The 13,802-nt window shown below is 44.2% G+C and overlaps 1 protein-coding gene and 1 long non-coding RNA gene across 2 annotated transcripts in view; both read right to left on the bottom strand.

The window, feature by feature from the left end:
- The window catches only part of DPT (dermatopontin), a 33,733-nt gene extending 28,630 nt beyond the window's left edge, over window positions 1–5,103 (bottom strand). The window contains exon 1 of the mRNA XM_007989602.3: window positions 4,748–5,103. Coding sequence (XP_007987793.1) covers window positions 4,748–5,052 — 305 coding nt within the window. The 5' untranslated portion in view covers window positions 5,053–5,103. The remainder of the gene's footprint in view (window positions 1–4,747) is intronic.
- Window positions 5,104–8,976: 3,873 nt separating this feature from the next.
- LOC140710207 (uncharacterized) overlaps window positions 8,977–13,802 on the bottom strand; it is a 98,921-nt gene continuing 94,095 nt past the window's right edge. The window contains exon 3 of the long non-coding RNA XR_012091146.1: window positions 8,977–9,110. This is a non-coding gene — a long non-coding RNA (uncharacterized lncRNA). The remainder of the gene's footprint in view (window positions 9,111–13,802) is intronic.

Raw genomic sequence — 13,802 nt, 5'->3', positions numbered from 1 at the left:
TGAACAACACAGTTGATACCCCTACTATGGACTGGACACTGGAATATTGGGAATCAAAGACATAAGCAAAATGGTTCCCCTGTGGGAAAATCTGCAGGCCTCTTTGCTGAGGGCCGTCGGGACACTGGCTGGGGTTTGGACTGCTGATTGAGTCTTTCACTGCGTATGTACTGAGGGCCTGTTTTGTGCCAACACTCTTCTAGGCACTGGGGATACAGTGGTGAATAAGACAAAGACCCTGTGTTCATGAAGCTCGTATTTTGGTGAGGGAGACACAACATGAAACAAATGCCAATCAGGCAGTGACAAGGGCATTGTAGGAAACAAAGCAGGCTGAGGGAGTGGAGACAGCAAGATGTGTGGGGAGAGGAGGTGGTCTTGGAAAGCATCCCCGAGGAAGTGGGCACTGTGAGTACTCAATACTCAGAACCATGACTCAGGACGACTGTCCTGCACTACACTGAGGCTTGGTCTTGCTTAGATTAAGGAAACAGTCCGACCGTGGAAAACGGAGTTCCCACCCAACCTATCCACCTTCAAATGCACCTCGATGCTGCCATAGCCCTGTTGCATAGATTCCTTTCTCCTCTTCTCCAGTCTGTGGCTTGTCATTGGTGAATTCATAAACTCAGCTCTAACACAAACTCCCACTCCAAAACATCTCCTTGGGATTCCTTGAAGCCCGGGGTAAAAAGTAGATGCCAATAAATGGAACACTTTTCCTCTGAACTCAGAGTCCGTGGAAAGCTGGCTTGCCCAACATAAGCCACATCAATTCCAGATTCACTAAACTTTTACTACCTGTCCACGGTGTGCTAGGCATTTGTTTTAGACTTCAATTTGCTTTAGAGTTTTCTGATACTTTATCCTACAAGTATCATAGTAACACAAGTAACAGCTTGTGAGGTGGGAGTCACACCTTCCTTTTTCCTTCTTCCCTCTCTCCCTCCCTTTCTTTTCTTCCTTCCTTCCCTCCCTCCTTCCTTCCTTCCTTCCTTCCTTCCTTCCTTCCTTCCTTCCTTCCTTCCTTCCTTCCTTCCTTCCTTCTTTCCTTCCTTCCTCCCTCTCTCCCTCCCTCTCTCCCTCCCTCTCTCCCTCCCTCTCTCCCTCCCTCTCTCCCTTCCTCCATTCTTTCCTTCCTTCTCCCTTCCTTCCTTCCTTCCTTCTATCCTCCCTCCCTCCCTCCTTCTTTTCTTTTCTTTTTTCTTTTCTCTCTTTCCTTCTCTCTTTCTTTATTTTCTGCCAGAATGAGGTACCGAATGCCACAGATACCAGCAAGAGCTGTGAATCCAGGTTTCCTCCATCCAAGCCCAGGGCTCCTTCCACTACACAGTAGCTCAATCTTACTAGGAAATGTCAGCTTCATTTTATTCCACAAGGACCCAGTGCCTTACAGCCTGTGCTGACCCAAGTTAGAGCAGATTCCCTGAGAACAACCTAGGCATGCCCTGGGATGGCGAGATACCACTCTTTGGGACCCAGGTAAGGCCTCCTGGCAGTTGTTAGTGCCAGAGACCAGCATCCACACTTCAGAAGCCGATATCTGAAGAGGTGGTTTTCAACAGAGAAACTGTGATCAATGGTAGCACCACAGACCACTCAGCTATGATGGCAGCACCTTTTAAAGATGGCACTTTGATTAGAAAGGTTTTCTTTATAGCAGATCCTGTGTGCTATTGTCAAGCCTATGTTTGAGACTCCTCCCCTCTTTTAAAATAAACCTGAAAGCTAATTTACACAAGGCAGCCAAATTGCACAAAAGCATCAACAACTGTTCCCTGAGAACAGACTAAGCTTGTAGCCAATGTGAAGATGTAATTTGCTCCCCAGCCCATAAGCAATTTCTTTCCTTTCAGATTTTTCACTGAGACTGGAGCCTGAACTCAAAGGCATAATCATTTTTAAAAGTGCTTCCAGGGTAATTGGTGTCAGTCCTGGGGCAGCTGGATCTTATTGTAAAGAAGCTGTTTTGCATGTTTGTGAGTTTTCAACCCTGTGATTAGTAGAGGGGGAGAAGGAGGCAACAGAGGGTGGAAGGAGGAAAGGAAACCAAAATTACTAGACACTGCACACCCAAAAATGCTGAGGAAGAGGAGGTAGAAGAGACATCTCGCCTGTCAGCTTTTCCCTCGACTCCCATGGGCCAAATAAAATCATGCTATTTCACCTTCTTCCTCTTTTGCTTTTCTTCAAATAGTTTGGGAGTTCACAACAAACCAGTCACAGTTGGCGAGTTTAAAACTAAACATCATTTGGCTTCTCTCTCTAGCAGGGATGAACACAGAGATCAACAGAATGCAAGAAAAAGCCAAGAGCATTTTCAGGGGTGAGCCACAGCTCTGTGGAGCCTTCAGAGATCATGCAGCCTGACTGCTTATTTTCCAAATGAGGCGGGAGCCTGGAGGGCTGAGCGTCTGGGCCAAGGTCACACCACAAGTCATTAGAACCAGGATCCAGACCCAGGCCTTCTGACTCAGAGCCCAGGGCTCTTCCTCTAGGGCTTGGGGAACCATTGCTGAGTGCTGTTTGACTGTGGCTCTAAACAGGGCTGTTAGAAAGGAGTCTCGCCCATGTGATGGTGCTCCTGAGAGGTGAGGACTGGAGGGACAGTTATAATTAGGTCATTGCCATGCTCCACATTAGGCAGTGGGCCTGGCTGTGAGGAGTATGGAGACTACAATCAAGGCAAGCCAGGTCTCTGAATCAGCATCTGTCAGAAGGGGTTTTGAATAACTAAATCTGCTCACCAGAGGCCATGGGGGTGGATGAGGATGGCCCATAAAGGCTGTCCAAGCAGCCTCCACAGCCCCGGCGCCCTCACCTGCTGCTGCCTGTGTGAGTTCTCTCTCCAACCCTTCTTCAGGCTGGCTGACCCCCTCCACAGCCCTGGTAACCAAGTAGGGCTCATCCCTCCGGGGCTGGGCTTCTGCTGGGGTCTTGCAGGTCCCCACCCTCTCCAGGAGGAAGAACTGCCCTGAGTCTGGTCCAGTGGCACTGGCTCTGCTGACAGAATCAGTTGTCGGGTGGGAGCCCACGCTGTGTGGAGGCAGCAGCCTCTCAGGAGCCCATCACTTTGGCAAAGCACAAACTCTTTGAAGCAAGACTCTCTGGATCCAAACCCCAGCTTTCTAGCCAAGGAAATACCTGAGCTCTAGACTGCAATTTGTCTACCTATAAATGGCATATACATTTGTTTTGAGCATTACATGAGATGATCCATGTAAAGCACTTAGTGTGGAGCCTGCTCAGAGTAAGCACTCAATAAATTGTAGCTGTTGTTATTACTTAGAGGACTGAACTCTTGCCTGGCTCCTCCACCCATCAGTGTTTCTTGCTCTTGGATTTCCCATATCACCTCTCTACTAGTTGTGTCCCCCAGGGTTCTATGCTTTTTCTTTTTTCTTTTTTCTTTTTCTTTTTCTTTTTTTTTTTTTTTTGAGACTGGGTCTTGCTCTGCCACCCAGTAGGGCGTGAGCATGGCTCACTGCAGCCTCAACTCTCTGGGCTCAAGTGATCCTGCTGCCTTAGCCTCCTGAGTAGCTGGGACCACAGGCTGCATATAACTACACTGGCCTTTTTTTTTTTTTTTTTCTATAGAGATGGGGTCTGGTTATGTTGCCTAGGCTGGTCTCGAACTCTGATCTCAAGTGATCCACCCTCCCCAGCCTCCCAAAGTGCTTGGGATTACAGGCGTGAGCCACCATACCTGGCCAGGTTTTGTACTTGACCCCTCCCAGCTCCACTACACTAAGTACTTGTTGCCATGCATCTGGGTTTCTCTACAGATACAGATAGCACAGGCAGCAGCCCTCCAGGTGGGCTTCCTCCTCCCTGGACCGCTTCCTCCGTTCTCTCCTCCAAACCTCCTACAGTGCTGGCTCCATCTAGGCTGTTGTCAATAATCAGCCTAGCAGTTAATGGCTACTAGGATGAGCTCCTGACCAAGCACCTGGGCTGAGACCCAGCTGAGACAATCACACCCACAAAAAAGTACAAGCTCGAACAAGTTCCATGTCACTGTCTAGGGCAGAAAACAGTCAGGGAAAGACAGCACCTCTCTCTAAAACCCTTTAGTAAACTATTTTCCAGCAATAAAACCCACTTTAAATCAGGCAGAGAGAAGGACCTCAGTACTCATAATTGAGAGAGCACATGTAATCAAGGCAGTAGACAGCTATTTAATGTCACTTTCCTTTGCCTAAATTTCCTTGTCCCCTCTTTCCTATTCACTTGCTCTAAATCAATATTTCTCAAACCCTCTGTGCTGAGAGATCAGTTGTTTATTTTTCTTGTTTCCAGACTACTGTGGGCCAATACTTTTGTAAAATGGTAAAAATAAATTGCTAAAAAAGAAAAATGCCATTCTGATGGCATAGCAAGTTTAAGTTGCTATAAAGTTTCTTACTTTCAGTTTCTGTACATATCTTTTGGTAGTCTGGTAAGCAAGCTTCTTGCAGACCTACACCAGTCCCTGGCCCAAACTGAGAGTAGGTAGAACAGCTTCTGGAAGGAAGAGAGCCACAAAGGAGTCTAGCTCCCACAGACACTCCTCATCCCGGGTTTTTGTGCTGTAATGTAGTCTGCTCAGCAGCAGCCCTGCTCCACCCAGAGCATGCAGTGGTGAGGTTTGGGCTGGGATTTGCCCAGGCTTTGGTTACTGATATTCCTTGAGAGTCTAGCAGCCCCCAGGAGGAGGGATATGCAGAGATGTTCCCAGACCCAGTGCAGTGCAGCCACTGGCCCTTACCATTCCATGCCAGCCCTGTTGATCTCCTCCCACCAGCACTCCGTGGGTTCCCCGAGGCTCTGTGGCGTGGGCATGCAGGCGTAGTTCCATTGTCTGTCAGAACCTTCCTTCTTGCTGAAGATGCTCCTCACGGCCACTATCACCTGCCCCTGGGGACACTGGTAGCTGAAGCCCTGCCGGTTCAGATTCACCCACCCATCATCGCTGTAGTCATGATACTGCTGGTATGGGTACCCATAATCGCCATACTGGCCCCAGGCCACGGTGACTAGGGGCAGAAGCACCCAGAGAAGACTGAGGTCCATGCTGCCTGGGATTTTGGCAAACGATGTCACTCTAAGATTGCTGGTCTGACTGTTTTATATAGCTGCTGCTGACATGTGGCTTCCAGATGTGGGTGAGAAGGATCCAACTGCAGTGTGTCATCGCTTAAGCAAAACTTTTCCGTGCTGAGATGTCAGCCATGAGGACATTCAGCTTGTTTTAAGGTGGAATTCTAGGAATACACCAGCAGCATGTAAGTCTAAGAAGCTCCCCGGAGAAAGAACAACTTTGTAGGTAGATTATAAAAGCCAACTGCCACCTCCCCCTATAGAAACATTCAGTTGAAAAACACTGATGAGCAGCATATTTGTTCCTCACCTTTTAGCACCTCACCCCTTTCTGTCCTACTCTACCCGCTACTAGCAAACCCCTGTATTTGTTCTCCAAACTAGCCTTCCGGGACCACACAAATACCCAGACAGTGATTTCAAAACACCGAAATCATAGACTGAAGGAACAGAGCCATCTAGATTTCTGTAAGCCTGAATGTCTGTTTTTTGTTTTGTTTTGTTTTTTTTAAGTTGTCAGTCCAACACTTTTTAACCCTTGAGTATAAGCATGGATATACCAGTTTGCAGGGCTACTCTGAGAACTCATGAGTTGCATAAGGAAGCACTATAGGCCCATGGGGAGATAAGTTGGATACAACTTCTACACTTAAGCTTCTACCATGCTGCTGAAATTGGACCCAGTCAGGTCTAGAAACTGTGCTCTGCTCTCAAAAATGTAATGGGTTTAATCTAAATAAACCCACTTTTTCTCCTTTGGTATTTTTGCCCTCACATTGAATTTTCTTTTCATTGAGTTATAATTCACATATAATTAATTCACCCTTTAAAAATACTTAGTGTACAGTAATATAGGCAGCACCCTAATCAAGACTTAGAACAGTTCCATCAATCCAAAACATGCCCTTATATCCCTTTTGTAGTCAAATCTTCCCAAACACCCAGCTCTTGGTAACTACTGATTTACTTTCTGTCTCTAGTTTTGCCTTTTCCAGAATCTCAAATAAATGAAATCATACTACATGTAGTTATTCATGTCCACCTTTCACTTAACATAATGCTTTTAAGATTCATTCATTTTAAAATTCAACATCTTGTTGTATGTGTTAGTATTTTGTTTCTTGTTATTGTTGAGTAACATTCCATAGCATGGATGTACCACAGATTCTTTATACATTTACCAGTTGAAAGACATTTGAGTTGTTTCCAGTTTTTGAAAATTCTTTTTTTTTTTTTTTTTTTGAGACGGAGTCTCGCTCTGTCCCCCAGGCTGGAGTGCAGTGGCCGGATCTCAGCTCACTGCAAGCTCTGTCTCCCGGGTTCACGCCATTCTCCTGCCTCAGCCTCCTAAGTAGCTGGGACTACAGGTGCCCGCCACCGCGCCCGGCTAATTTTTGTATTTTTTTAGTAGAGACGGGGTTTCACCGTGTTAGCCAGGATGGTCTCAATCTCCTGACCTCGTGATCTGCCCGTCTCGGCCTCCCAAAGTGCTGGGATTACAGGCTTGAGCCACCGTGCCGGGCCCGAAAATTCATTTTGTTATATAACGAATTGTATATTCATTATATTTTACATAATGAATTACGTAAAAGTAATTATAAATAAAGTTGATATAAACATCTATGTATAGGTTTTTGTGTGAACAAACTTTTATTTCATTTGGGTCAATACCTAGGAGTGGGATTGCTGGATCAGAAGGTAATGTATGTTTAACTTTAAAAGAAACTGCCTAGCTAATTTCCAAAGTGGTGATAGCATTGTCCACCACTACCAGAAAATTACCATTAAAAAAAATTAGCTATTCAAATAGGTTTGTAGTGATATTTCAGTGCGGTTGTGATTTTTCATTTCTCTAATGACCCATGATTTTGAGCATCTTTTCATGTGCTCATTACCCATTCCATGCATTCATTGATGATTTGGCTTTTCAATTTTTTTTGAAACCTTTGGGCATCTCTTAAGCACAAAGTACTTCCCATTTCTCATCAGTGTTGTTCTGAAAGTTTCTTAGAACTGTAATCATAGACCAATTCTATCTAAAGCCTCTGTGAAGTTTGTTAAAATGTCTAGACTCTGGCTCTTCTGCAGGCCTGCTAAATCATAACCTCACAGGGAGTACTCAGGTATTTATATATTTTTAAAAAGTTTTCCAGGTGATTCTTATTCACATCAATGTCTAAGAGTCACTTTCCTAAAGGAATGTGGAGCCAGAGAAAAATCACACTATTAATTTCACCGTCTGCCTAATCTGTGGCACATTAACCAGATGGTATTTAGTCTAGATCAAACACCAAGATAGCCTTAAAAGGGAAAGAAAGTCATACATGAGAATAAAGCAACAATTAACTTGTGTGTGTGTGTGTGTGTGTGCGTGTGTGTGTTGGGCATGCAGTTTTCTCTGATGATCATGGTTACTGAAGCGAGGGGGAGAGGCTCTGGGCTGAACAGCTATATGAGTCTTAGTTTTGTTTTTAGCACCATCTTCTCCCATCACTTCCATCCCTAAGTAACTGCCCAGTGCTGGCATCGGAATTCTTCCTAGCTTAGAATGATCTCTCTGATTCATGATATGCTGAAGCAATCATTCTCAACCTTATCAGCATTTAAGGATTACCTGGAAAGCTTCTGGAAACCTCCAGCATCTGAGCAATTTCTGGACCAATCAGATCAGAAGCTTCTAAGCAGGGTCCCAACAATGACGTCCTTTGAAACCTCCCTATAGGCTTCTCACCGGAAGTCAGGGTTGAGAATCTCTATGCTAGAAGTTTTTTGTTTTGTTTTTTTAATTTTTTCAGTTTATCATCCTGATGCTCATGAGTTGTATCTTGCATTCTGGGTATGACATGAGCTACTTTAAACCTTAAAGTGCTCTAAGAGACAAAGCAAATTATTGTAAACACTCATCTTTATTATACACTTATTTTCCAACGATTTCCAGGGCCTCTGCCTATCTCCATTCTCTGCAGATTTCTTTCAACTACAGCTAGAACTACCTCAGTTGGATTCCCTGTAACGTGCAAAAATAAATATCTTCATGCTAGAGTCCGGTTTGAATATAGATTTCTGTTACTCGAAGCTGAAAGCAACCTAATTCATCCAGTGTCTCAGGAGATTCCAGAAACTGATGATGCCTTTGAGAGAGATTCCAGTGACCACACTGAGAATGGTTTCCATACACAGACATTGAGGACATAAGATTAATGCATTTACAGTTGACCATGTATTTTCGACTAGGTTACTATATTATCTTCCTCATAACTTTATATGTTAGTGAGGCATTATTGGAATTAGTTTCTCACAGATGAGGAAACCGTAGTGAGACAGCATTTTGGGCCAAATTTCTAGAACTGGAAGGATATGACCCCATGTCTTCTGATTTCCATTCCATGATTCCTTCCATCATTTCATCAAAACTGCAGTTACTAATTATAACATTTAGGAATAATTGTCAAATAATGCACTCATAAAATATTTATATTAACATACACATATAACTAATTTGCACTATGCATTTCTGCTGTTATTTGAAAAGTCTGCTCAATAGACCCTGGGGACTTTAAAGAATTAAAAATTCAATCAGTAGTTTTCAGAGTGTTGCTCTAAAACCAGCAGCATTGGCATCACCTGGGAACTTGTTGAAATGCAAATCCTCTGGCCCCACTCAGACCTACTGAATCAGACACTCTAGGAGTAGGTCCGGCAATGCGTGTTTGAACAAGCCCTTTAGGTAACCTGATACTCACTAAAGTGAGAATTACTGTATAGAAGATAATACAGAACACTCTACCCAGATTCCAGGTGTCATTTCTCAAGAAGTTATGTAGTGATGCTGAAGCCTATATTACTCAGTTGACTAATTTTGATTCTGGCACCAACACGATTCACCACTGGGCTGTCTTACCTCCTAGTAGATGATGGACTTGAGATATTTTGGAGATTCTGACAAAGAGCATTCAAAAGTCTGCATGATTTTTCTCTTTCTTCTCTCTCTTATTCTTCTTTTCTTTCTCCTTATCCTCCTCCTTTTTCAGCTGTATTGAGATATAATTAACATACCATACAATTCACCACATAAGGTATATAATTCAATATATCCCTTAAATTAGTATGTTCACAGAGTTTATGCAACCACCACCACAAGCAATTTTAGAATATTTTAACCACCCAACAAGAAACCCTGAACACATCAGTAGTCACTCTCCATTTCCCTTCATCCTTTAGCCCTAGGCAACAATTAATCTACTTTCTGTCTCTATGGATTTGTCTATTCTGGACATTTCATATGAATAGAATTATTCAATATGTGGTCTTTCATGAGTAGGTTCTTTCACTTAGCATAATGTTTTATGTTAGTGGTTCATAAGATTCATCCATTTTGCAGCATGTGTCACTAGTTCATTTCTTTACAATGCCAGATAATATTCTACAGTGTAGGTCTACCATACATTATTTATGCATTTATAAGTTGATGGACATTTGGGTTGTTTCCACCTTCTGGCTATTATGAACAGTGTTGCTACAAACATGTATGTAGAAGTATATGTGTGGACATATATTTTCATTTCTCTCGGGTGTATACTCAGGAGTGGAATTGTTGGTAATTTTGTGTTTAATCTTTTAATGACCTGCCAAACTGTTTTCCAAAGCAATCGTGCCATTTTACACTCTTACCAGCACTGTATGAGAGCTCCAATTTCTTCTCCACATCCTCACCAATGCTTATTAAGTCTGGGTTCTTCCAAAAGGTATATGAACTCATAGCCACTCTGGTGACACGTTTTGGGACCTGGATCCACTCCTGTCTGGCAGCTTTCTCAAACATACAATCCCTTTTTGAGAGATTCTGAATATAATACTTTGCCCAATCTTGTTTGGGAACCCCTAGAATGGCCCTAGAATCTACTCATTCCTGAATTACTTTTACACTTTATGGATTGGGGTAGCTGCTATTGTACATTGAGAGGGAATGATGTAGACTTACAGAGGTCACCCTGGAGCAGACCTGATCCACTGGAGCATTATGGATGTGACCTGTTGGCCCCGAGGAGGGCTGCTCAGACAGGAGAAGGCAAGGCTCATGCTAGTGCCTGGGGGAAGCGGGTAGCCCCAGATGAATGGATGCTTAACCCAAAATATTGACTCTCAGTTATTGGAGGATTCCATTTTGCCTGCTGTCTTTTTTCCCCTTTTAACTCCTGTGTATAATCAGGACTTGGCTGCAGCTCTAGGTGGCCAGAGTACTATTACAAACTTCCCGGCAAGTATATGCTGAGCCATCCATGGCTTTCCTCCAAAATGAGTCTGTGCCAGTTTCACGGTTTAGCTGAGGAAGGCATTCAATAGCCTCAGTACACCCAGCCTGTCCTCACCTTCAGCAAACTTGCCACCCTTGCATGACCCATTGCTTTTTAAGATCATTTGTGGAACCCACTGTCATATTATTTGGGGTTAGCCCTAAGGGCCACCAACGAGGTTAAAAATGCTTATATTGGAAGCAGTAGGAGAAAGAGTGACAATCTAAGTTGAGGAAATAGAGAAGATTGGGAGGAGTAGAATAAGGTGCGCCTACTGTGTGCTAAATACTATGTGCTTTACATATGATAGACCAATTGACCTGCCAGCAATTCTAGGAAAATTAGGTTCAGAGATCACTGGTAGCTCACCCCAAGTTTCACAGCTAGTACAGAAAGGGGACTTGAATTTGTTAGTAACTATTCTACCCCAAGTGCCAAATGGTCCCAGCAGGGCCTCAGAGCAGTGGCAGATGGTTCTGAGAAGAGCAGAGACTCCTGAAATCCAAATATCTAAGTTAAAGTTCTGGTTCTGCAAGTAATCAAAATGACCTTCTGATTTGGGTCAGATAGTTCTTTGTTGTAGAGGCTGGCTGCCCTGTGTATTATAGGATGTTGGACAGCATCCCTGGCCTCTATCCACTAGATGCCAGTAGCATCTTCTCTTCCACCACTGTGACAATCAAAAATGTTCCAGACATTGCTAAATGTCTCCTGGAGGGAAAAATCATCTCTTGTTGAGAACCACTGAATTAGACAAAACCCATAACCTCTGTTTTATCATCTGTAAAACGGAGGATAATCACAACAGCAGCCACTCACCACAAGATTATTGTGACAGTCATATCAAACCATGGTCTTGCAAAGACTTTGTCGATTGTAAAGCTTGAAACAAATGTACGTTGTTATTCTGACCTCAGGGCAACACTAGAAGCTGGAGTTGAGGGGACAATCATGCATGTTAGTGTAATGAACAACCCCAGGACTATGCAGGGCAGAAGAGTGTTCTTGTCCAGATGATGACTGGAAGGGTTTGGGAATGAGTAAATCTGGGGGAATGTGGCTTCACCACTCTCTGGAGTTCCATTAATAAGTGGATGAATGTCAATGGCAGAGGTTCCTGAGAGTGAGTTTGCAGGGAGAAGTGTCAGGATAACAGGGGTGAGCACTAAAGGCAGAGAGTGAGGGTGGAGAATTCAGGAGGCTTGGGAACAGCAGGCAGATGGAGGAGCTATCATGGTGGAGAAGAAGCTTGGGAACTTGCAAGGTTGGGAACCAGGACTGTGTCTTGGGGTGAGAGCAGGGATGGGGATGGGGTGATGCTAAGCCAAGTTAGCTCTGAGACACTCATGGAAGGAAGCTTGAGGGTCCAAGTGCTAATTAGTGTTCCGGGGTCTGTGAGGATGAATGAAGCACAGAGATGCGTGTGTAGGTGCTGAAATTATTGTTTAGTAAATATATTATGTGCTCATAAGTGGAGTAACAGAGATCAGGATACCTATTACAACCTCTGAGCTCATGACCTGCTAGAGACCATGGTTAAAAAAAGAAAAAAGGCAGGGGGGTTCATTGGAGAGATTTGGATACAAACGGGGGAAAAGAAAGAAAACAATTTCATCAGGAAGTACTTAAGTGATTCATTTAAAGCCAAATTTTCTAATTTGAAATTGACTTTTTGAGTAAACCCAAGGTTCATAAAATAAATAATAGCGCCTTTCATTTGTGTAGCATTTTGCATAATGTATATAAACCACACAATCCAGCATTCAATAAATATTTATTCTTTTCCATTTGCAGGGCTTTCATAGATCTCAGTTCATCTTTGCATTGGTGAAGGTAGTAAAGTTGGCATTTCCATTTTATCAGTTTGGAAATAGAGGCTTTGAGAGGTACAGTGATGTCCAAAGTTACAGAAATACTGGGTGACAGGGCTTGGGCATAAGCCAACGTTCCCCAGTTTGAGCCCTGCCAGTTCTCTCGGAGGACATGGCATTGAGGGATTTGGTGACACATCCTTTAGGAAAGCAAGGTGGCCAATTCTAGAGCACTTTGCCAGTTCACACAGTTTATCCAAGCCCTTCCCTTCTACCATCCTGAAGGCAGGTGGTGGGGGCAGGGCTTTAACAGGAGGAGCAGCCTCCCTGAAAACAGCATTCTCCCATACAGGACATCTCTGCTGGTGCCGTCCTCCAGTGCGGTCTCTGTGTGCTGCTTCCTCTGATCAAGCTTGGCTCGCTCTTTAACCGAGATTCCCATTCTTGCTCCCATTCCTGAAGCTGCAGATTGGCACCTCTTTTCAGCATTGTACAATCACTGTACATCAATTTCAGATAATGGACTTGGTCACCTAAGAAGCATACTGTCTCTCCCAGCTCTAAAAACACACACCTACCCCAAAGAATTGATACATGTGAGGTCCACAAACCACCTGCATCACAGCCATGGAGGCGTGTGCTAAAGGCAGATTCCTGAGTTTTTGACAGCCTTGCATCAGTGGAATCCTGGAGGTGGAGCTCTGGAATCTGCCTTTTTTTTTTTTTTTTTTTTTTTCCTGAGATGGAGTCTTGCTCTGTCACCAGGCTAGAGTGCAGTGGGACAATCTCGGTTCACTGCAACCTCTACTTCCCAGTTCAGGCGATTCTCCTGCCTCAGCCTCCTGAGTAGCTGGGACTATAGGTGCCCGCCACCACGTCTGGCTAACTTTTCCATTTTTAGTAGAGACGAGATTTCACCATGTTAGCCAGGATGGTCTTGAACTCTTGACCTCGTGATCTGCCTGCCTTGGGCTCCCAAAGTGCTGGGATTACAGGCATGAGCCACCGTGCCCTGCCAGAATCTGCCTTTTTAACGAGCTTTCCCACCTGACTTTCATGCATCCCAAAGTGTAAAGCCACAGGCAAAGGTGCATATTTATTTCCTGAGAATGTTTATGATTTTGTATGCGTCTCCAAGTATGAGGCAGAACCAGGCAGGGCTCCTCTGCCAACTACCCCACTGTTGGTTGTGGTAGAAATACTCCCCTGGCTCTGTGGCCTGTGGGCTCTGCTGAGGGTTTTGCACCTTAATCCTGCTTTCAGGGAGCCCACCATTTGCCTCCTGCCACACACCACCCACACAGGCGGTGACAGAGCAGAACTGAGAACTGCAGCAAAGGCAGCAGCTCAGCCTTCTTCTCACGCCTGTCAACAGCCTGGAGCTGAGCACGCTGCACACTAATGAGTACTATTTTCTACCTCAGCTTTTTAAAATGCTGCAATATTAACAACTACCGAAATAATTCAACTCTCTACAGCAGTGGGCTGGCTTCACCGAAAAAGATACTAACAGGGGCTACGGCATCTTTGCTGTGTTGCTAAAGCCCTGCAGAATAAATGCACATGCACTCAAATAGACATGCACATTCTTTAATTTATCATGAAAATGAAATGAGAC

The sequence above is a fragment of the Chlorocebus sabaeus genome, chromosome 25 (genome assembly GCF_047675955.1).
Source record: "Chlorocebus sabaeus isolate Y175 chromosome 25, mChlSab1.0.hap1, whole genome shotgun sequence".
Lineage (NCBI taxonomy): Eukaryota > Metazoa > Chordata > Mammalia > Primates > Cercopithecidae > Chlorocebus > Chlorocebus sabaeus.
The sequence above is the reverse complement of the archived record's forward strand: the minus strand, read 5'-3'. Positions and strand labels throughout refer to the sequence as shown.